The sequence below is a fragment of the Mizuhopecten yessoensis genome, unplaced genomic scaffold, assembly GCF_002113885.1.
Source record: "Mizuhopecten yessoensis strain PY_sf001 unplaced genomic scaffold, ASM211388v2 scaffold9385, whole genome shotgun sequence".
Taxonomy (NCBI): domain Eukaryota; kingdom Metazoa; phylum Mollusca; class Bivalvia; order Pectinida; family Pectinidae; genus Mizuhopecten; species Mizuhopecten yessoensis.
In genome coordinates, this window is record NW_018408021.1 from 309976 (window position 1) to 335910 (window position 25935).

The 25935-nt window shown below is 36.1% G+C and overlaps 1 protein-coding gene across 1 annotated transcript in view; it reads right to left on the minus strand.

The window, feature by feature from the left end:
* Positions 1–23040, minus strand: part of LOC110457975 (pyrokinin-1 receptor-like) — a 37215-nt gene extending 14175 nt beyond the window's left edge. The window contains exon 1 of the mRNA XM_021509494.1: positions 22788–23040. Within this exon, the coding sequence (XP_021365169.1) occupies positions 22788–23037 (250 nt within the window). The 5' untranslated portion in view covers positions 23038–23040. The remainder of the gene's footprint in view (positions 1–22787) is intronic.
* Between the last annotated feature and the right edge of the window lie 2895 nt (positions 23041–25935).

Genomic DNA, 25935 nt, shown 5'->3' on the forward strand with positions numbered 1-25935 from the left:
TACCAAAATGTTATGCCAAAGTTACGCAATACAGCATTCGATTCGGTCAAATTAAACACACAGCGGGTTAACTAGTTTTACGTAAATTGCCGTAAATGCTGAAATACAACAGGTAATAACTACCATTTTCGAAAACTATTTAAGAAGTTGTCAGTAAAATGTGACTGGATGGAATAACGAGCTGGATAGAGTGCAGAGAGATATATGAATATCCCAAATAGTTGAAGCAGGTTTATTTTGGTCGTTTCCTAGCGCCTTGGTTTGCAGTGGCTTCCTTTTGACTTTAGTGTTGAGCGTTCGTCTAGGCGAGGAAAGCACTGGGGTTTGCCACCAGGCCGGGACATACCAAAGTCCTTAGAAATGGTAGTTGTTATTTCCTGCGTAACGTTAAGAATTCAGATGAATGGCAACAACTGATTCATCCGTTGTCAGTATAATGTGACCCGGCAGAATGCTGTGATGAGTGCCTTCTGAATGGTATTACAGTAAGATAGCGCTACAAAGTTGGCATCAGAGCTGCTACATACCAACCTCCAGCACACATACACACATACACTGTTAACACACACATTGAACACAACACACGGAGGCACGTCCTTAAATGACATCAGCTGTTGATTGGAAGTTAAAACCTGATAGCCAAGCAGCCAACATAATTCTGCAAGGGGTTTCTACAAAAGTTGCCTTTACAATATACAATGGGTAACAGCAGACATAATCTTCCTCATTCTCTAACCTGCCGTGGTTGGGCTGTAATACATTTGGCAATGTTTGGTAGAATAAACAAAAAGTGCAGTCCTGTATACCCTCATTTTAAATTGTATCTTCATTAAAATTGCAATTTAAATAGTCTGAAAACTTTCAATGATACTTTTTACGAAGTGTTACTAATGATCCTTTAACTGTCATTCAAACAAACATTGTCTAATGTTTCACATTAAGAACTTGACAAAGTAAAAAATAAAGGAACCAAATTTGACATAATGTGTTTGCTGACAGTCTACTTGTAAATAATAGGAACCTGACTTTCTCATTGATCGCTACCACGATAAAATTACTCACTTTCCTTTTTATTAATTGCACTTTTGTGTGTTAGTTTGATATTTGTTTTAACACAATGCAGCAAGATAATGCACTTGCGTGTTTTGAAAAGACGCTATGTGTGGGTGCATTCATTTAAACGATGTCTTTTTTTTATTAATGTATTAGTTAACTACTTAGTTCCTTCCGTTGGTGATAAGTCAATTATGTAAATTGTCTGTGTGTTCGTTTATAGTCCGTGCGCCCACAACAAGAGCATGCATGATAGCAGATGAAGGCATTTCCGTAGAATAAATCTTTTACCACTGTCTGTAATAATTTTATGTTTTAATGCTTTTGCAACCTCACAGTATATATATTCCAACTTAAATTAGTTTACAACAATTTTGAATCATGTCATTTTAACATATATTTGTCACTCCTGTTGGCCCGGATGTTAGCGCGCGGTGGGTATTTATGTAGGTAAAAACCTGATTACCCCGATAATAAACGCACGTGGTCGGACAGGTTATTCCATACCTATTCATGTACGATTGGGGAGTCGAAACCCGGCCGCCTTTGTGAAAGGAGAGTGCGTTATCCACTTCGCCAACCGGCTACCTCATAGTAGCTAAGAGCACATAATCTCGTTGTCGGTCGTTTGTGATGTAGTCTCTAACTGTTGCCATATGTTTAGCAGTGCAACGTTCATAATAACCGTGTCCCATAGACGAGGATAGATACGTAGCGCTCAAGATCATACGAGGCGACTAACGCTTGTCCCATGAAGACTCAGGAATGCATATGCGTCTTGTGCCTAGAGGACGTATTGATATACCACAGTCTGTGGAACGCCTGAAATCGTTTTCCTTTTCTGAATCCTTATATTTCAAGCGTATTTGTGGTATCACTATTTTCTGTTAACAATGTTTATTCTATTTGGCATTGCCTGAACATTTTGTTTTGTTGTCTGGCCGTAAATATAATATCAAATCATGACTTTTGTGTAAGAAGCTTTAAAAATGACACGTTTGCAGACACGCTAAACGTGTGCCTCATCCTCAGCATAACTTCAATCAGCCGACTAAAGTTAACAGTGACAACTTACTGTACGTTTTATGCGCTTCCTTGTTAGAATTTTGGTTTCGTATTTCCGAACTTTAACTCTCCTCTTACCCGGGACAGGTGTGGTCACCTGAGTTTTTGAAAGTCCATATTTCCCTTGCGTTGAGACAAGGGGATTGCTTAATATCATAACCATACAGGTATTGGGTCAGATGCATTGACGTACCACCCACGTTGCATACATTACGGGGTCTATTACAGATGAAGAGGTTGTTAGGAGTTTAACATCCTATCAACGGCTTAAGTCATCGAAATACGTGCCACCATGTGTTGTGTATGCGTGCAGGTGTATATGTGTGCCAGAGTCAGGGTATGTTGCCTTCTTGTGAAAGCGCGGATCTAATGCCGACTTTAAAGGGCTATCTCATTGAATACCATGTCGAAGGCACCCATTACAGCATTCCACTCGGTCTGATTAAAGTGGCAAAAAGGGTGAACCAGTTGTTGCTATTACCCTAAATGCTGATCGTTAAGCGGGGAATAACAACTAACATTTTTAAGGACTTTTGTCCTAGCCTGAGGACAGGACCAAACCTTCCTCACCTGGGCGAACGCTCAAAACTAATGTCAAACGTGAGGAAATACCAAGAAAGGCGCTAGGAAATAAGTTAGAAGTTGGGAGAAATAAAAAAGATCCCAAATATTGCAATGGGTGCAGTAGATTTATGTTGGTCGCTTTTTGTTTTGTCCCCAGGTAAAGGGCACAAAAGCAAATCTCCAATTTTGCAGGGGTTCCCACTTTAATAGTGGAATGGTCAAAGCAACAGTATTATTTTATGATCCCGACCTACAAGGGGTAACATATGCACATTGTTTAAGTACATTTGTCTTTTGTATACGTATAGGTGGTATAGACAATATAGACTTTAACAACAATTCAGCTTGGTTGAAACGCCAGGATCAGCTTCAATTTATAGCATGTTACAAGCTATTACAGTAAAATGCTTGCTATTAGATTGCATTACTTTCAGTTAACACAATATTTTTTTATAATAATGTAACAAATCTTAAATCTGGGTTTGAAATGGTAACTATTTCAACAATTTTAACCTATCTAAAAACTATTGGTCTGTTCAAAATGATATAACTAGCCATAGCCGCATTTGTCTTCCAACTTTACGTTTATCTTTCAACTTTTCGTTTGGTTGATGTCTTTACTTTTACATGTTTTTTTGTTTTACGTTTTATTTGCCCTAAGGATCTCTCACCTGTTGATGGGCCGTTAATAATGCAAAAATAATAATATATTATTATCATGTTCATACAAAAATGCTTGAGCATACAATGTAAAAAATGGATTATAAAAGAGACGCTTCAATAAAACCCAAGTTGATTATACAATAAGAATGTGGTTACCCAAATTGTTCTGATAGGTACGTATTCTGACCACACTGACCCATTAATCTATCTTAAGAACAAAGAAATGCATTTTATTCATTTTGAAGCATTTGAAAAAATAAACATGTAAATAAACAAGCAGTAATTGAAATCGAAGTGCTGTACAATGCAATACTTCAATAACCTCTTCCTCATTTGCATTGTTATTTTTGTATGTTGGAAGTATGTACTTATCAATTCGTATGCTGTGACTATTTAGAACATAATTTCTAAAACCATGGAATATTCCATTCGTCAACAAAAAATCGTCAAGTGTTCGATATGCAATAGATTTTGTTTTCTCAAAACCAATGTTCTATGTAGAATTTCATGTTCTGTTGCTAAATTAAAAAATGTATACCACTAAGAGTGGTGGTTAAGATGAACTATTAGCTGGAATGGATACATACACAAAACATAAAACAAAGTATAATACAATTATTGTCTTTGACCAAGTGTATGATTGGAGGAGGTCAAATTTATTTTATGTAACTGTTATTTTCTATTCTTTCTATCAATGCAAGCGTTATCATAGGGCTTACATCGTTCAACTAGTTCTAATTTATAAACTGACATGGCATTCACAATTTACAAGCTTTACCGCATTCTATGTACCTGTATGAAAACGTGATGCTGCAATCCGGAAACGGTTTTGTCGTCGAAGATAATTGCATAGGTTTGCTTCAATGAACTTAACACAAACACTGCTTTAAATATGTTCACAAATGCATTAGCTGCGATTGCTGCACCCCGCCTATCTTACATATTGATACTAGGACTCGGAAACACGATGATATAAACAACCCCAGCGCTTCAGTGTAAAGCCTGATGGAAGGGTTTAATTGAAACGGGCATGTATTATCTATTGAAGACGCTGTTTGCCGTTAAAAGGGGAAAACGCGATAATGTGCTGATGGGCAACTGGCTTTATTGGGTGTTAATTCGTGTCGGCGTTTCCCAGGACAATATATTGGGAACGAGTAATCTACGGCCCTGTCACATCCTCTCGCGCAGTCTACTGATTCTGATTCATTATCTGCATCAAATTTTGCATTAATTCTTAATTATGAGTGAAAGTCAAGCGTGTCATCGATCCATTAAAACGTCGCAATGACATTGACTTATCGTGCACACTGACGTCCAATGAAATACACAATCACATCAAGGCATCAATACTGACATTTGATATGTGATGAAACAAATCAGGGTTCGTTTGGCATCAGTGATTACTACGATTAGAAGATGTATGTGTTTATATTCAGAGTTTCTTGTTTTCCTAGAATTATCACATATCGAATAGTCAACAGCTATGAATAAAAACAGGATATTGCATATCACAAAAGATCGACGAACTTTCCCAAAAATATATTCCCTTTTTCGAGACAAACCGTAGTAGTCGAAACATCGATGAATCTCCAGAACTGTTTGGCATCTACGGAATTGCAAAACCTCGTAATTTCCTTTTAGATGGCTAAAATCATGCTGCAATGTCATAATGAAGGATTGCAATATAATGGTGCTATACAGTATTTTTTTTATTTAACACTAACACTAATGAGAAAATACCAATCAAGGCGCTAGAAAATAAAAAGGATTTAGAAGTTTAAAGAAACAAAAAGTTCCCAATTATTGCATCGGTGTATTGGTTTGGTTTAGAGAGTTTAAATTCGTATAAAAAGCTAACAGTATTTAAGGATGCGCTTCCATATTTACTATGAGTGGACAACGGCGTCGAAGGTTTAGTTTCATTTTGTTTAACGTCCTATTAACAGCTACAGGTCATTTAAGTATGTGCCTCAATGTGTGTTGTGTAAACATGCATGAGTGTATGTGTGACGGATACAGGGTATGTGTGTGTACTTACCTCCTTGTGATAGCCCGGATTTGACTTTAAATTACAATACCACTGAAATACCGTACCGAAGGTACCCAGGACAGCTTTCTGCCCTGTCATATTATACTGACAACGGCGTTAAATGTGGTCTTTACTGTTGCGTTGCGAAGGCTTGAATCAAACACTAGAAAAAACATTGCAAGGTAAGAATCATAAAGCCAAACAAAGGAAAGATATTGCTACACCCTATGGCCATTTCGTCCATTGTGAGCTCATTAGTGGTTATTAATAAGCCTTCTTGTTTGGTTTTCTTACACGTTGACCGCATGAAACGTATTTGCATAATATTAACCATAATTCATATAAATTCAGTGAAGAAAGAAATAATATCAAAATTTTACTAATAAATGTTCCTGAGTCCTTGTATTAGTGAGAAACATTCAAAAGTCACGTGACTATGACCTCCATTGAATTATTGAAAACCTGCACACGATAAATAGATACCCTCATCCATCACATTCTTTTGGCAACAAACTAGTTAGATGTAACTCGGTAGACACTACTGAAACCAAATATTGAACAAGATACAACAGAAAGACGAAAGTAATAAGCGTTACAATTGGACCAACACTTCGGTCTCTTCCAAAAAAGATTGAACTAAAGAAAATTTTCAGTTTTGTATAACAGACATTTGACGCTTCTTGTAATCATTATTATTACGCAACGAGATTCTTCAATGAAAAGGATAACTTTTCAATCAGGCAAAACATTTCAACTTTTAACAGCAAATAAGGGGCTGAATGGGTAAACATGTTACTCGTTCCCCTGACTGCCTGCAGTATTAGAGTGTAATGAATCGAAATGTCTATGAATTTTGACAGCTGACTGTACTGCTATGGCACTCTGTGGCTTAGTGAGGTGCTATCAGCGGTTAAGAGTCGATACACCAATCAACCAGACGTTTCCGAAAGCTCGCAAAATGATTTTTCAAATCCTGTTCGTGTTCAAAACAAACTTGGCCTTTAAAAAATAGCAACATTTTAACTTCTAATTCCACAGCGTATATGAGGATTTTTTTTATTTTTCGAAAATTCTTACTATACAAATTGATGTACATTACCAACAAGAATGTAATTAATAACATGGGAAATATAACGAACGCTTGTACCAATGGTTGTATATATAGAAAGATTTTCCACCAGATACATGTACCTGCTACCGAGTTCATGTGATGACATTTGAGAGAAATTGCTAATTGAATAGGTCTTCATATGACCTTAGTTGTTCCGAGGAACCAAATCATGCAATCTACTTGTGACTAGACCGTTGTTTAGCGTCTGTGGACTCCCAGACCTCTCGTTGTGTAATAAAGTGTCGGCCGGGTTGGTTCTGCAGCGCGTGTAACTATGGTCATAGAGCCGTTCTATCAATAACGGTGCCAGTGTGTTTCCTAATGTCACTTGCTGACAGAGTCACTGTTGTGATCTTTTTACATGCAGATATTGCATCAGATCCTAACGACTAAGAAACTGTGTGTCTTCCTTCGACCGTATAATCAAGGCTCATAATTATGGCATTTATACAAAAACAATATTGTAATCTAAAGGTTTAATATAATTCCAACACGGTATATTTGTGATCTAAAGAACGCCCATTCAGTCGAAAATTGTGTGTGATTTTGCTGCATTCTATTTGCTTTAGTTTAAAATAAATGGAACAACATCGGTGTATTTGCAGATCTAGTGTCAATTAAACCAGCATGATTTGGAGGAATGATAAAAGTAACTATGATCACAACCATACTCAAAACATATTTTTACACTTAAGGACTTCTGCGATTGAGAATGTAATGTGAAATAAACACGACGAAAAAAACAGTGACAAAGGCGAAGCATCAACTTCACTATCAACGAAGTCAATAGCTTGTTTGTTCATGCTTAAAATAAAATTGAACCAAAACACAAAACACTAGGGACCCTTACGTTATACAACGGAATTCTGCAACTTAGCTGCGTTGTAGAACGAATGTTCATCATTCTGAATCCAGTAAAGCTTTTATCTATCAATGTAATTTTGAAAAACCAGTGTTCTTATGTTTGAAAAGCAGTCACGTTTATAGTACACGGCAAACAGGCTTATCGAAAAATATAAAGCATATTGACAAACATATCATTAAAGGACATTTTATGTCGATATTTTTTCCCTTGACAATTCACATAATGGTTTGTTCGATTGACAAATGGTGCTGAGACCTACAAAAACCGTACTGTGTTGCTAAATCGCGTGACCATTTCCATTTTGATATTTTAGCCAACGCTGTCAGATGTTGTGCTGCTTAAAATCATGACAAAACTGTCTACGCATAATAAAAAAAATGGTAAAACAAAAGTAGGAATAAGAGAAAATAGTATGAACTTAAAATGAGCAAATTTCATGACATATGGACAATATTTATTTTTTAATGAAATATGTTTGAAAGTTGTATGCGTTTGTATACATGTTCTGCATTCAATTGTATGATATTGAACTAAAGCATTGACATATTGGCCAGTGATTGGCCGTTTGGTTGATTGCTTATATCATCTATAGTCGCCAAGCAGAAGCCATTGATCTCGAAATAAGGAATAACATGACGTTACATACCTGTGTAATGAAACAGATACCAGTTATCAACGATCGTTAAGAGATCAGCACAATACCAGTTATAGACTAAAGGTCTCCGTACACAAACGCAAAAGCAGCGCTTAACATGCAAGCAAAATACCAAACAATACTGGCTATAAAGACGGCTATATTGAAGCTATGATAAACTCAACCCAGTGTTGGTTCAAACCTCCCTTTCGGAGATGGTCGTAGAGAAGAGGTCGTGCTTCCCTTTTATTTTTGATTTTGGAATCATATATGCATGATTATGCAGAATACACCTAATATTATTAACAATTGAAATTACCATGCTAATATCTGCCGTTTTTTTTTCAATTACCTATGTTTATGACAAGTATAGTTTGTGAGGCCTTTTTTCTTGTGTACAGTGTACAGTAGCGTACGGTGGCCATGGATGATATTTTTTTACACTGAATAACCCCTGTAATATTACATGTATCAAAACTTTTTAAAACAAATCAGCTCTAAAATTGGCATATACATGATGAATTGGACTATGTCTGCCTCACATTAAAAAAAAAAATCGAATTTGGCATACGCGAATTAACGAGATGTCACAAGGGCAGACTCAAAAGATTAGCGTCTATATCAGAGATAGTACTTATACAAAAAGCGTGCTACATTGTATTTGTAACTATTCGCATACTACATGTAGTATTCAATTATCACATGTCAAATAGAAGCCTCGCAACTCTCTTAATCGTACCTGATTGGTCGACTACATTTTAGCATGAAAATCGCCATAAACTCTGTACGTGTTTGCGCATGCTTAGCATTAATTAAAATATCGAATTCCTAACGGCAAACATAAATATCTTTATATTTAATTGATATTATCGACACGTTTCACTCCCTAAGTATGGTATTAACGGCAACTTCATAACTTTTGCCATGTAAAGAAAATATCAAATGTGTTTTGTTGGTAAGGAACAAAAGCGAAGGTAAGGGGAACGGTACCCTGTCGCAAACAAGCAACTACACAGTCTGCCCCTTCACACACGCATACATTACGTGAAGGGGGAACGTTCTTATATGATCTTGGTCGGTATCAAGACATTAAACCAAATGAAACCAGACCAAATCAAAATCAACTCTGGTTTGCCAAAGTATGTTTGTTTAGAGTTTGAAAGTATTATAAACAGCTTAGGTCATATATGAATAAATGGTTGGCACGGAAGTTGGGGGCAGGTAAAGGTTAAATTCAGATACAATTTCACTCAAATGTCCAAACCATTAGACAGTAGCATGGTGATCTGGTAACATTGTACCGACAACACGCTTAGCAGTCATTGCCGTCACCCATTCAATGATCAACGGCTACCATCGAGCAGTACGTACCAATTCAACGACTTCGGGTTATCTGGGTGAGGGAATAAAATCAGTAACTTTCTCAGCTTCGTTGAACGTTCCCGTTCTACTTGTAAAAGCGTTGATCTTGAATTTAGGATTTTTTCATTGTTTTTTTGCTCATTTGAATATTAAAAAAATGTATCACAAACAGATACTGAAATGTTTAAGAATCGACCGAATAATGGACACCGTGATACTAGTAGGCGTTCGCATCTGTCATGCGAACCCTTATTAAAGGATAAATGGTTTAAGGTTTTCAGAGAAAAATGTCCTATTAATAGCTAAATGTATGATCATTTTTAAAGTGCCCCGACACGAGTCATGTATAAGAGTGTGGCGGAGGCAGTGTATTTGTGAATTTGCCTCCAAGCGATATCGGGGATACGATGCCGTATTTATATTGCTACATCAATATAACACCATGCCGAAGGTACCCAGAAGTGTTCCGGTCGGTCACCTTATACTGACAACGGGTAAACAGTATCGCCACGTACCTTGTATACCGATATATACTGACGGTAGTATGTATACAATAAAATATTACGGTATTCATAACTATTCATTGATTAATGAATACATCTTGATATGTATATAACATCATTTAGAAACAAAAACGTGAAACGCTTAATACTAATCACCAGATTTTGCTATTATGGGGGCGAATGGCAAATCTTTCATACATTAATCTCCGAAAATATATGTACGACTTCAGTAAAGGAACAATGATATCGAATTCGCATTAGGTGTCCTGGCTTGACTTATTTGCACTACAACCATCCAGGAAATGTGTTCTGCCCAGACTACATGGATCATCGAACGTAAGATCTAAAATCCCACTGAAGAGGCGGGTATTAAATGATTCAGATACAGGGCATAAATACACGGCGGCTCAGTCTATTATGTGAGGTTGAATTATAATTAGAGCTTATTTATCGTTATATTAGCGTAAGAAGATCATTTTCCAAACCTACACTTGACCTTCGATTAGGGTTAATGTGAATCAATACAAATGAATGGTACATTTTTCGTTCTCAAGTCCTTCACCTAAAAGTATCCGTACAATCGATAGGACGAGACATTAATGATAATATAGTCCATCTCTGATGTAGACACCGACAAAGCAAGTTATTTACAGCCAACATGAATAATGGAAGTTTCTTTCTTTCCTGAATACATTCCCCCTCCATTTATACCTTAAACAGTTAGAGGAGGAAACAAAGTAGCACAGAAACCCATACTTCAAAACAGTGACTTGTTTATCTCAATGGCGAGTGGAGAAACCGACCAAACAAATATGTATGCCATACTGTTATTATTTCTATCTCGTTACAACATTATTTGTAAACGAATAAAGTGGTATGGTTAAGTAAGCATAGTAGATAAATTTGGTTTTAAACCGTGACACTGCCAAACTATAAGCTATTTTGGCCGCGGTGGCCAAGTGGTTAAGGTAGCAGTGTACAGTAGCGTATGGTGGCCATGGATGATATTTTTGTACAATGAATAACCCCTGTAATATTACATGTATCAAAACTTTTCAAAACAAATCAGCCCTAAAATTGGCATATACATGATGAATTGAACTAGGTGGGCCTCACATTTGAAAAAATAAAAATCGAATTTGGCCATTTCCCAATCTGTGTCTACACAACAAAAGCTAGCTTTTAATGTAGTCTATTTTTGTACTCAGCACATGTGTAAATATTGTGAAATATCCAGTTGAACGCCCTATGCTAAAATGTGAGTATTTCTGTTACCGAGTAGATGATATTTAATTTAAGACAGGTTTTAAGAAAAAAAATACTACTTGCGTTGGTCATATTTTTGGTTATTTTTTTTTTGCACTTTTTGGCGCTTTATGATGTGGTAACCATGGTTTTCACAAGTCCCAAATCTGGGGAAATCTTTTTTTGAAAAAAAATCATTCTTCTAAAAAACCGTATTCAAAATGTAGTTTACAAATATATATATATATATATGTAGGTGTGTTGTGCAGAATGAATGCGCTATCCATGTTTATCCGAGACATGCCCTTTATTTTTAGGGTCAAGCCATTTCGACTGTACTGTACCACTAACCCTCCACCACTTGGTCGTGGGTTCGAGGCCTACGTGGAGCAGTCGCCAAGTATTGGCCGCAGGTCGGTGGTTTATCTCCAGGAACTTCGACTTTTCTCAACCACCTAAACCTTGTACGTCCCCAAATGACCATAGCTGTTAAAAGGACGTAAAAACACAAACACACACTGCCAAACAGAAACAGGTAGACAATACAAAAAAATAGTCAGAGAAAAAGAAATTCCGAATGATACAGAAGAATGCCTTATGATGTGTGGTATTATACAATTATGGATTTTTGTGCTGGTAAAAAATGTGATATGAACCTAAAAAAGTGATATTGACCGAGGCGAACATACTACGTTCTTGCATCAGAACACTCCCAATTCAATATCAGAAACATCTGATTGAACAATGAATGGTTTGGATAGATCGGGCAGTCGCAAAACCGGGGTCTCGGTCAGCATACGTTTCAACCGTGTACATGATGTCTCTTATTCCCCATTCGACGTTGTTTGGCCGACCCGTCTTCCCGAGGTCTGTCAGCGGTGAAGCAAATTCCGTTACAAGTTAGATACAAATTTGCGGTGATAACCTGCTAAGCCCAATACTAATCTGAACTGCTTCTTATTTTTTAGTTGTTCCGCGTCTCTGACCTTCTCGAGTTTGTCTGGTTCCATAGCAACACTTCCTTTCCCAATGGTGTGTCCTACGAATCCCAACGATCTGAATGCTATCAAACATTTCGACAACCGGACAGTCAGCCCAGCTTCCCTTATCCTTGTTAGTAGATCTCTGCAAGTTTCCATATGTGCTCTCCTTGTCTGCGTATGTCGTCAACATAGTGTTCAATGTCATGGCTTCCTTCTAGCATCTTACGCACCATTCTGTTAAACGTCGCACCAGAATTCGCCAGTCTAAACGGTAGTTTGAGGAACTGGTAACACCCGTCGTTTTTCCTAAATGCTGTCGTAGGTTGTGATCCTTTCTCGACAGTAATTTGCCAGTATCCCTAACTTAGATCTTGTTTTAGAAGAACAAGTCTTTATCAAGTCGTGTCAGAATATCCTCTTTATCACCTAAGTTTCGGGTCAAATTTGGTTACTGCATTAAGGCGCAGAAAACCACTACACACTCGTTTTGTGTTGTCTTTTTTCCTGACCATGACTATCGGTGCGCTTTAAGGTGAATTAGAAGGTTCCACAATCCCTAAGTCTATCATCTTCCTTACTTCCGAATGAACCTCCTTCCTCTAGCGTCGGATTTAGGGTAAGGTAAGTCATTTGAAGTGGTTGTTTTTCACAATTTTGACCCCCGTCACATTGAAAGAAGGTCATGGTCATTTTATTTTTTCAGACTTTGGTTCGGCTCCAACCAAGTACTCTACCAGCAGAAGTCGTTCAAAGGAAAGTTGACATCGGAAGGACGAGTAGACGACGGACGCTGCGCCACGACATAAGCTCACCTTCGGGCAAGGTGAGTTAAAAACAAACCTTACTAAAACATATTGATAGTAACACCACGGCTTCTGTCACCTATAGTATTTACATATGGTTGTCGATTCGGTATTCAAGAGTTAAGTCAAATACCATGATTTCCTTGGTATATGTCGGCTACTGATAGTCAAACTACATTTTACAGATTTTAACAGTTAAAAACGAATTTTGCAAGGTAATATTGTCAAAATAATTTGAATCAATGCGAAGACAAAACATTTCACCCTGTAAAATCAAAACCGGTGAACGGTATCCGAGCTATAGAGAAAACCGCCGAAACGAGGTTGTCCGTGCACGTCTCCGGACTGGTCATTCATATATAACCCATTGTTATTTATTGAAAAGCGGAAACTAGCCTCAATGCATAGCATGTAACGAATCATTAACAGTAAAACATTTGTTACTTGATGCATTGACCTTCAGACAACAAGAGAAACAAATATAATAATACAACATATCTCACATCCCTTTTTTTTCGCAACAGTCAATATCTCTACAACTCTAGCCTACCTAAAAAACTGTTGATCTGTTAAAAATGATACTACATTGTAACCATAGTTGCTTTTACTTCAAGTTGACAGTTCGTTTGCTGTTATTTCCTTTCACATTTTCAATTTTCGTTGAGTTGGCCCTGATGACCTGTCTTGTGTTGATGTGTCATTAATATTTACTAAAGGACAAACCTACTACATATTTCAAGCGATGCAGTCTTATGCAGACTATGAGGAAGTCTCATTGCCATCATGATTTTATTGAATAGTATGCTCTTTTATGACGAAGAGTTTTATCATACACATTAGCGTGACTTGTTTCGTTGTTTCTACCCTGATTCTCTCTTTGAAAGAAGGACATTATTTTTTATCTATGTTTGCATGGATCATGTCGTCGATGAACGACGGTTATCCTGTTTGAAGTCCTGATTGTATATGTGTTGTTTTTGTCATTCAATGATATTTTTTTTAATCTGACATTTGCATATATTTCGTCTTAGTTTGATTGATTTTGAGTTGATATCGAACTTGCGATGGTACTTTGGTATTTCCTTTTTTATAACTTTATTATTGTTAAAGCCGTATTTCCCATGGAAAGAGTCTTGCTAATCATTACTCTGGTGGAATAATTTTCTCTTTTATGACTTGTTCATTGTCGAATGACAAATAAAATGGAAAAAAAAATTGTACTTTTTGGGATTTGTGTTTTTTAATGACTCCTTAGGGCTATCCTGACTGGTCGTAACTGGTTGTATTACAAACTATGCTTTGTTAAAGAGACTTACTGACGGTCGTGGTCACCTAGGGTGTACAGAAAGTACTTGTACAAGTATATCATGATGGGTTTACATATTTCAACTTTATGGGGCATGTCCTTTTGGCGCAAAGACATATTTCTCATTTTAACATTTTCGGTTCCTTTGGATTTATCTTTTAACTTTTACTTCTGACTAAAAATGTTCCTTCGCCATTTGTCTGTTCTGTTGAATACGATACTTATTATGACAATGCTTGTTTAGTTATGACATCATATTATTAATGATCCAAACAAGCGTGCCAACGAACAACTTTACGTCACTTATCTTATAGCGAACTTTATCATCACGTCTATAATATGTTTAATGTAATTCAGCTTATCGATTTAAAAAAAAGAATTAGTAAGGTACCAAATAACCTCATTAATCAATGGCATTTGGAAATATTTATTGTGTACAAATCATTAGCGCTAACGTTCTTTCACGTCAAATCAAAGAAATGGATATCCTAAATGCATAAAGGTGCTGAGATTCTTGAAACGTATTTGAATACATGCAACTTGATTATGAATGTGTATCATTGAGGTTTGCGTACGTGTCAAACGGACGTTCATTACTTCACATTAGTGACACGCTATCCGACATCCAATTAAAGTTGTTCTTCCCTTGTGTACCATTTGCAATTTTGATCAATGCTTGTTCCTTAGATGTTGTCGTGGTTAAAGCATGACGGGGTGTAGCATACAAGACAATGTTTGAAGATTAGTCATCTTAAAACTATTTAAAAAAAAATCCAAAGTTCCACAATTAAAGTAATTAAATACCTTTTTTGTTTAAAGGTTTGCGGTTCAATCAAATGGGAACTGTCTTTTGTAGAAACATGTCTGTTGGTAATTAATTAGAAACATGGAACTTATTGTTGTTAGCTTAACAAGGCGAAGGGACAGTTATTGGAAAAGACAAGATATGTAGAATACATTTTTTTTGTTTTATAAGAATGTCGACAAATTCATCGGTGAAATGACAAGTATGTTTCATAAAGACTGAAAAAAAATCATCATATTTCAATTATCGTCAAACACAATACCGATCTTTAACTTCAAAGGAAAACGCTATGCTACACGTATCGTGTAATAGGACATAATTATATCTTGATATAATTTGCCTCAAGCTAAAAAAGCTCTTCGGAATATGTGGTGCATAAAGGACGCAATATAATTGACATAGAAGCAACAGATGTTCCTATTTAAACTGGCGTTTCTGACATGGGGCATCAGACAATATCAATTGTATGCTTTCCCACAAGCTATAGCACTGATTCTGTAAACACATTTCATATAATTGCATAGCAAAAATGTGACGTACTGTTCAATTTTTGTATAGTATCAAAAGCATATGCAGAAACTTTAATAAATCAGACGGACTGTTCTCGAATGCAGCTGTGTTTCTCAAATAAACAAACCAGCCTAATTGGTTTAGATAGATAGCAACTAGTGATCTTGTGAATCATCTGTATATGTGTAATTCGAGAATGTTTGAAGCACTACGTTTTCCGTCAAACTATTCACTTAATAGTGAAACTGAATCAATTTCCATATCCTCAAAATCGGTCGTAATTGAGTTTCCTGATAAAAAAAATGCAAATTCGTAAAAACATGTTTACGACCGAACACGAAACTGAAATCTAAGATTAAGAAAACTATGACGGGTCGTCAATAAATCAAAGAAATATGCATACATACAAGAAACTGAGATTCAGGGATATCCACAAAAAGAGTAGAAGGTGTTTCGTGCTTCCAAGATGTGTTGCCAATGTATTGAGTTAGTATTAAGTTTCCCCTAACAGCAAAGAGTGTCAGTATCTGATAGGCCACATAAGGACCATTTTCAACGGATTGTTTGTGGAGAAAAACTTGAAGATAAACCACAATCCTAGCCATATTGTTTAACAAATAATAACATGTCTGTTTTAGAAAGCTTTTCACGTTAAATGGTTATTTTAAAGTTGGCATCAGATCTGCGCTGTCACAATGAGGCAACTACACAAACATACCCTGCCTCTTGCACCGATACACGCAAGCACGGATACATAACAAACGTGGAAGGGCGTCCTTAAAGGACATTCGTTGTTGATGGGACGTTTTGTATAAGGCATTTATTCTGGACCGGGTTAAATGTCACAGGATTCTTAGGTTTTGGCGAATATCGATACAGTGTTGTCTAAAATACAAAACATTTACACATACATTGACGTAATGACGGGTTGCCAGATGAAATGAATCATGCTTAACTGTTAGATGGCAGCTATTTGCTTCCAGAATAACCGTGATGTACACACATGAACTTATTTGTTTTTATGTATTGCCAGTAAATCTGACAACATCACGAGGTATAGTTTGGCCGAATGCTTACTACGTTACATGAATACTTGACTCTCTTTAAGCAAAATTGGCAGAACCTTGGCAGGTTTATGAAAGCCTGTTACTTGCCAATAAGTACCACTCAAAAGTTCAGCCACGTCCATTTGCTGGCAGTAAACAATGCAAGTGCTAAGCATAGTCGATGGTGAAGCCACTTCTAACAATAACGCCTTTATGAACGACTTTAATAGTCAATGGTTTTATCTAAAGGTATTTTAAGTAAGGCATTATTTTGGAGGGGCTCCTTAGCTCTGAGTGACAAATCGACAAAGGTGCATTACTTAGAAGGCAAATAAAAGGACATCAAACAGCTAACCATAACTTGTTAATTGCTTCATAAGCTGTTTTAATTCATACAAATGTGGCAGTGAGTATTTTGTTTGAATATAGTTTGATTAAAATCTTTCAAACTTTCTATATATTACCAAAGTGGTAATATTAGTATTAATTATTTTGTACTTTTAAATTATTTTATTACAGGTATCTCTAACGCTATCTATTTTTATACATTTATTGTATTGTCATGTTAATGTCTTGTCTTTATTAACCAATGAAGCGTTGACGTGGCTACACAAAAATTGCATCTTAATCATGTCATGTAAAGAAGGAGGGGGTGGGGGCGTGCTAGACATGTCCATCCCCATTTCTTTTACAGATCAGGGATTTAGAAAATTATATACCTACCATTACCTACTGCAAGGTTCGTAACAGACGTCCTTTATGGAACCCATTGCAGAATTTTGAGATTATCTTTCGCGCAGGCAATCAACTTTGGTATATGGATTTTACCAGAACATTTTATCTGTTTTACCACCTTGTTTTCATATCGCGTATATAGCAACTCCCCTTTACAAATTCCAAGTCCTTACAATTGGTACCTACTGCTGTCTGCATGATGCTCAACTTTGAATCGTTGTCAGTAAATACTGTAATCATAATGTGACTGGGTTAAGCTTCATGTATGTTTACAGGTTATGACATTTCATTGAGATGACACTTAAAATTGGACCCATTGTCATTGAACCCGTCATAATCTGACCTTACATGTATGTGTTTAGAGGAGGTAAAATCACAAACAGACCAAGCCAGACACCGTGGCGCACAATGAACATGAGAAGGGTTAAGTTGGCGTAGGCGGTTATCAGTCACTTGAAAATCTCTTATTCACTGACAAAAAAGGTCAGTCAGAATCGGTCCGTGTTTATTTTGAGATAGAGAGATTAAGTTTTGAGACTCAAATATGTAGCCGTGGACTTCTTTCTTCTGGTTGTCTAGAAGTGCTACATGTACCTCTCAAAAATGTCATATTTCGGACACTAGCGAGAAACTTCATCCGGTCTTATTATACAGACAAAGGGTTAACAAGTCCTAGCCAGCATTCATTAAAAGCTGAAGGTCAAACAGAGCAAAAGTACAAAAGTTCTAATTCAACGGCTTTTGGAACAACTCATAACCTTCTCTGTTTAGACGAACGCAGTTCTCCTTTGAATGTTAAGTTTTGGTTTAAGATTTTGATTTTCTCAGGTAATATCGATTACGAATTTAAGTATTCAAAGACTGCTGTGGGTATATTATATTGATCAAAGTATCAAGGTCTGCGATTGTTATGCACAATGTGTAAATCATCATGATATACACCAGAACAATCACATGAATGAAAATATGCTGCATCGTTCCTTTGTGACTGTAACAAATAACTTGTGATTTACCAGGAACCCGTGTCATTCAAGGTTAGGTCAAGGTTAAGTCAAGGTTAAGCTTGTGTGATCAAATACAAATAGCCTTCATATCCCCTGTCGTATTACTATCTGACGATACCATCGCCTGTCTTTGATATCCCGGTTATTAATGACACTGCACGTTCTTGCATTCGATCGCAATGTAAACAGAATTACAAAATGATTGCTTCTGTTGATATCGGGTAATAGAAAATACCACTTGATTATACTTTAAAATTCAGGGATGTTAACTGAAAATATAACTTCAATACAAGTATGATATCCTCAAAGAGATTGTGGCATGGCACAAAAGTTGTAATTGCTACGATAGTTACTGGTGCATAACGTCCGCTCGGCGCCAGTCGCTAAATACATGAAAGAGCTTAGAGAAGCTTACATATGAATAGCGTTATTTATATATAAGATACAGCATTGTCAAAGACAACGATTTTACCATTTTGGTTCTTCTAGTAATTAATTCTTTTTTAGCAATTGTCTGAATTATTACTTCGCGATAATTTCAGAATTATTTCAATTTTTATTTATATCAACTGTAAAAGCTTGACATTCAGAAGATCAAAAGCGCCCTGAGAGTCCAATATCTTTAAATTGGACTGTTCTTTGCTCTACATGTTTCTTTCTCTTTGCCTGTGTATATACTTCGTAGCCTTAATTGTTTTGTCTATTCTAAAATTAAATATCAGAAAATATTCAACAAAAACAATGGACAACATTTCACAAGATCAAATGCATGAAACGTATTTTTGTTCTTTAAGATCTAACCAATGCGAGTACACTACATGTAACAAACATTTACTGTTACATGTTTGATTTTTACTGTTTGTTTGGCTCATCGAAAATGTTAATATTGTTTGTATGTTCTCGTTTCAAAGGCGTCCTATTAACAGCTTAGGTCATTTAAGGACGTGCTTTTATTTGTGCAATGTAGGTTTCCGGATGTGGTACATTGTATGTACATTTATAAGTACATGTGCTTCCTGTTGATAGAAATGTAACGCAATCGCAACAGCAAAGATCAATAGATGACGGTTGCCTCGGGAGACAACGCCAAAGGAAAGAGCAGGTAATTGTGAAAAGCAAAGTGGTGCAACGAGGTCAGTTTGGTGAGGTTTTTAAAGTCACTTTAAACACAGGACACAGATGATTTGCTTTTGCATTATAAGGTTAAACGTCTTATCAACAATGCCATTTAAGGACGTGTTAAGTGTTTAATGTAGACAGGAAAACCCCTATATCTGCTTGCAGTCCAACGTTAATCTCCCCTTACAGTGACATGCAGTGGGATACACCAGGCCTAAATATCACGTTTGATAACTTAATTTCGTTACACGAAGTACTGGAGTTCTACTAAATAACAATAGTTCCTACACGTGCATCAATGCTTTGTCTTTTGCCTGGCTTTCTATCGTACACTCTATGGTTACTATTTACGTTTCTTACAAATAATGCTTTTAAATATTCAAATACATACAATTGGATATTGATTTTGGAAGGTATTTGAAGCGCGTTTTGATGATCATTTCTGACATCGAATACAATGACAAAAACTTATTTCGAATTTGATGAAAATAGGGCAAAATACCAATACATTAAGGACTTACAATGTATTTAGAAAAAAAGTACAGCGATTGCATTATTTCCAAAAACCGTAATTAAAACTCAAAATCAAAGATAATAAGGCAAAATATAAACGAAGGAAAGACAACTAACAAAATCCCAAAAAGGTACAGCGAAAGAATATTTTCAACCATAAAAGTTGCCAATATTCTGCTTTTACAACTTGTGTTGCAGATATCTTCATATGACCATATATGATCTGACCATATATGAGCATATAGGAGCAAATAATATGCTCATTAGGATTTACATGATATATAATGGAAAAACAAATTAAAATGATTATGGTGGTTTAATTCAAATAGATATTAATTCAATATTCTCCGTCGGATGAACTCTCAAATGACTTGATTTCTATGAGCACTACACATCATCCATCTCATTAAATAAATGTTTACCTGCGGCAGTCAATGGTTCATTGAAATGTTCGTATTTGTATAAATAAAGATGGTTGTGTGTTTGAATGGGTTGCTGATAGCTGTTCGCTGGACACTGACAGAGATCCTGTCTATAGATAAACCTAGTCACGCCACCTCGCCACCACACAGTGCGGACATTATGCTGTCACCTGCCAATGTACCCAGATCAATGAACAAACAACTCAGACAGACAGACGTTATGTCCCTCTTCTCATTCACACATCACGAAACAACCATTTACTGGCATGCGCAACCGCCTCATCTGTATATACCTGTTCCACTGCCCATACTGGTTAAAAAGGCAAAGAAATAGACATGTTCAAGCAAAGTTGGTCACTGTTTCTCATAATAACGCCCACGTATGGCATACTCTCGCAAAGCATTGAATGTTTCAGCTTGTTGTTCAGTTCATTATAACTGTTTACGACTTTGTTTCTTTCAAAATGGAAGGATTTATGGATGACGAAGATCAAACTAGAAGTTGTGATAGATGCATTGAATTTTTTTTCCACCGAATCAGAAAAGAAATTGCCTGATTATTGCGACTAAGCATAGACATTTATCATATTTTAAATTGACATTTTATAGGCCCTTATGCCTTTATTTTTGTGTTGATGGACCATTACGAATGTAATAATAATAATAAAAAAGTGTGCAAAGACCAAACATACATAACATGTGGTTGCATATTGCGAAATAAAGATCTGTCTAATGTCCTTTTCTTGATGAGCTAGTTACTGTCGAATATCTTTTGATTGAATGCGGCGGTGTTTAACTGTGCATGACAAATTATATATTGTACCGACATAAAAAAAAAGAGTTCGATACATTTTCTATCCTAGTGGTGTACGCTACATACGTTCAGTCAATCTAAAGGATTAGATATGATATATTATACAACAAATTAGTGTACTATTGATAGTGTTGCATCGTCTGCTTATATGTTTAACCTTGAAATTCCCTTTTTATTTCTTGTTTTGGTTTTGTTGGACATTAAATGACAAATAGACTGTGCGTCGTAAAGCAAAACAATTCTACAGCATGTATCAAGTAATGACATACAAGGCCTTAAGAACAAGGGCAATGCGAACAATAACTGAGGGTTTATATAGAAAAGCAGTATGCTATTAAATTATTTAATGAAGAATTTGTTATAAATATAATAATAATAATAATAATATTCAACATTTGATATAGCGCTCTATCTAGCTAACATAAGCCACTCTAAAGCGCTTTACAGTACATAGATATACAATTTTATACAGTCAATACAATTAACATATATATATTAATCTATACAATATTTAGGAATTCACAGGAGCTGCCATATCAGGCGCTAACTACTAATCCCATGCCACCTGGCTAATATATCCCTATGTGTGTATGCCAGTGTGTGTGCTGGATATGTATTGTGTTCTGTTTGTAGTGGGACCGTGCTTTCAACAGTATCATTTATAGTGCCACCTCACTTGAATGATACAGCACAGATACCGCAACACCCACCCCAGACCATTGTACATGTATACTCCACCTGGGTTAATGGAGTTGAACACTAATATCAAAGGAAAGAAAAAAATACACAAGTTGAAAACTCTAAGGATCCATACTGTTATCAACGCAACGTTGAGTACTTTTAGTCAAAGAAATAACCTCAAACACCGTTCGTGTGCTATTAACCTTTATGTGTACTATCATTTCCCTTAGAGCGTACGTCCAAAATGTCGCGGGGCAATCCTTCATTCAAGTAATAGTACATCCCTTTAACTAAGTCTCAAAAATGGTTTCCTTGTGAGTTATTGCCCTTTGTCATCAGGAGGGGGATACACACCCTGTTCTATGAGTAATATTTTTATGTTTCCTGGAGAATAATAATAATAATATATTTGCTTTGTTATAGTTTCTTTTTTGTGTGTGTTCTCATTAATGTAATAAGCAGCAGCACGCGCCCGGTTTTGGTTGGATATTTGATATTTTGACTTACATAAATAACAAATAGCAGCAGGGCTAATATGCTATTACTCCCCATCCCCATGCGGTTACTTCATAAAGAATAAGGGTTTTTAGTAAAACTTGTAGGAGAAGACATGGTGTTTAAATGAAACAAGAAACAGGAATATGGTAAATGCTATTTGAAGACGGATGTCTAAAATAGGACCGATGAATAGAAAGAGTATATGGGAAACAATTTTGGTTTGGTTTATCGCATTTAAGGTCCTGACGACAGTTCAGGTTATTAAATTAACTACAAAGGGCCTTCAATATTACAATAATCACAGCAGATAAAGTAAAGTTTTTCATTGCCCGTCTATTACAAGACACAATAATACCAACCATTTGTATAGCAGTAATACCCAAATCAGAGGATTGGTGTTGAATATTCATACAAATTTAGGAAAATTTTGAAAAAAGTAAAAATTACTTACCAAGCACGAGCGTTAGGGTATCGGACACGGCCAGGCTGAAAAGATAATAGTTGGTGACCGTGTGCATGTACGTGTTCCTTGCTATAACGAGGCAGGTGCTTACATTTCCGATGACGCCTGTTATGAAGATGATACTGTAAACGACAGTTAAAGTGACAACAGAGGGGAGTCCTTTCCTTTTATCCCCTAGCAATTGTAACAACAAGTCAGTTTCCGCCAGTGTACTCAGAGTGGTACCGTTAATATCCATTTTCACCACCAACCGGGAATGGTCGCCACAGATCGTATCCGGTCCGATAATAGGATTGGTGAAAACGGCGAATGAACAAGGTTAGTAGAAAGCTGTATGCGTTTTCAATAGCTTATGTATTGGTCACAAAAATGTTATCATTTCATGAAAGAACAAAGTTAAAGCGATCAATGGTATTCCTAGATTGTACACTTCCAGAGACAAAAGTGGAAAGAACGTCGCTGTCTTTTGCATAATATCAAACTTTCTAAACATTCAACATTCCAAATATCGTATTCTGCGACAAAAAATAACTTTCAAATAATCATACTCGGAATGTAACCATGTTCAGGCTGCAAGACTATTTTACATACAGCAAGAACAAATTGCATGTGAAATGGAAATAACACCCATCTGTTTTTTCTCACTTAGTAAGTTTAAAAATCCATACCAATCTTTTACATTTAAATAATCCAATTTCTAGACGCAACTGTTACAGTTGTAACTATTTCTATGCACGACACTTACGGCTGTCAAACGTTGCTGTGTTTTATATTCATGGAAAGGTCAGTTTTAAATGACACAAGTTTAACTTATTCAATACTGCCTTTTCCTCACAGATTTCAAAATTATACCGACTGTTCCAACAGTACATTCCGTCAGTAGTTTGTACATCTATCTATATCCAAATCATGTCAATATATTTGCCGAGTTAAAAAGAAATGATGATATCGTAATGTTTACTGTATCATACCAAAACACATCTATCCACAATTACAAATTTAATTCCAAGCTTCACTAAACATCTTTTCGTCTAATACGATTTCTAGATGATATTTCTGAGGATAAGTACCATAACCTAAGTCATCAAACGACGGTGAAGACCGCTGACCAGCGTATGCCACGCTTATCACCTATTAGGCAACATAACTGAGGCATGGATGTGAGTGTCCAGCGAGATACATTAAGGCCAATGTTCCAGAACGTATAAGCTTACGTACCGGTGGTAACCATTTTGCTATAATCAGAACCGTCAATTAAGGCCCGGAAGTATACGTATCCATATAATGTCTCGAAACAGATGATTAGAAAGGAAAACTTGCAGATATACCGATGTACGTTGTGTTGAAGTAAATCTATATAACACAATATATCCCGCGGAAGTTCTCTATATGGATTCGGTCTGCAGTGTTCTATTGACGTCTATCACTGTAAGCATCATATCAATAAATGAATCAGTTCTCTTCTCTACGACACTGTGGATTTCCATCTCTCACATACACCATTAGTACTGTTCATGGCCTAAATCCATTTTTGTCATCGTGAAAAGTCGACCGTCACGGAACGATTGAGAATTGTCGTCAAAGACATGTACTACCATCAGTGACACACTCGCTGCCATCACGACTTGGGTAACTTTCATCTCGGCTCGGGGCCAATCAATCACAAACATCCGCTTCTGCCTTGACAGTGTTGTTCATTTAAGTTAATTGCCAATGATCCCACATAGAAACGAATCCATCTACTTCTTTCAATGACAGCTTCAGATTATATACTCTCCTTGTGCTGTTAACAGTATAACGCGTGTGTATGGACGTTAACAGTGAGTAGTTTCATCCATTGTCTATGCGATTCATTTTTATTACACATTGACTAATTTTGTTATCGTGTTAACAGGTTGACATCTATTCTTTGCGAGATTAAGTTGCAATAAATGTGCTTTATTGTTTTTTTCCTTGGTTATCTATTTAACATATATTGATTTTGTTTTTGTGTGTTTTTTAGATTAATTCAATATGGCATATGTAAATACAATTTATGTATGTATGATAGAAATCTAAATATAAAAGTATTTTGTGCAAATCTTGAGGCTCTGCCAAGGCATTTCAACACAAATGATGTATTCAAGAATTAAGATATTTCTATCCCACACAGTTTACATATGATACAGTCGTTTTCTTATATCGTTTGCTAAACACTTTATTTGATCGAGTGTCGAAGTAGCATTTTTAATGAAAAATATGAACTTCTTTACAACTGAATCGATTTTAATCTATATCATTCAAAAGTGTCGTATCACAGTTTAGTTTATACTAAAAGAATAAGTTCCAAATCAAATCAAATCGCAATAAATGCAGAGAAATTAGTTGATCTGGAAAATAAAATCCACCAAAATAGATTAAAATAATGGCTAATTTGCAGCGGAATGACGTCATTTCACTGTTTTTGCAATATGACGTCATGCCCATGAAAGGTATATTATCTGGCAAGGCTTTTCATCATGGTAAAACTCTTTGTTACATCGTCGGCTACATATTGGTTTCTGTATAGATAAAACCCCTGATAATTGATAGTTTTCGAATTATTTCATTTCAGTAATTATAATTATAAATTTATTCTGAATGACAGAATGGAAATCTATGAATAACCCATCTGGTGCGCTTAAATGCTACCAACTCCTGATTTAATCCTCAATTTCACAGATTTCATCCGCTCATAATAACTTAAGTAAGGTCAAATTGGAATTAATGCGTATTCAACACGTTACACTCAATTTTACAAGAAATCGGTAATTGTTTAATCAATAAGATACATCAGGTCTGCATAGATACATGTAGAGGTGTGACGGATTATATGTAAATAGCAGGTATTGAGATTAGCCTGACTAAAGACAAATACAACGTACATTTGTTTTATGAGATCAGTTTAATTAAGGGGAGATGTACAGCTGTTGAAATATTCCTGACAAGGCAGATGTATACCTGTATAAGATGTGTCTGAATAAGGAGAAAGATACTTAAATCAGCAATCATCCGACCATGCTAATTAACACGTACACACATTCACTGTGATGTGAATGATGTGAATTATGTACAAGATTGTTAGATTGTAATTGCCTCCTTGTGATAGCGCGAATCT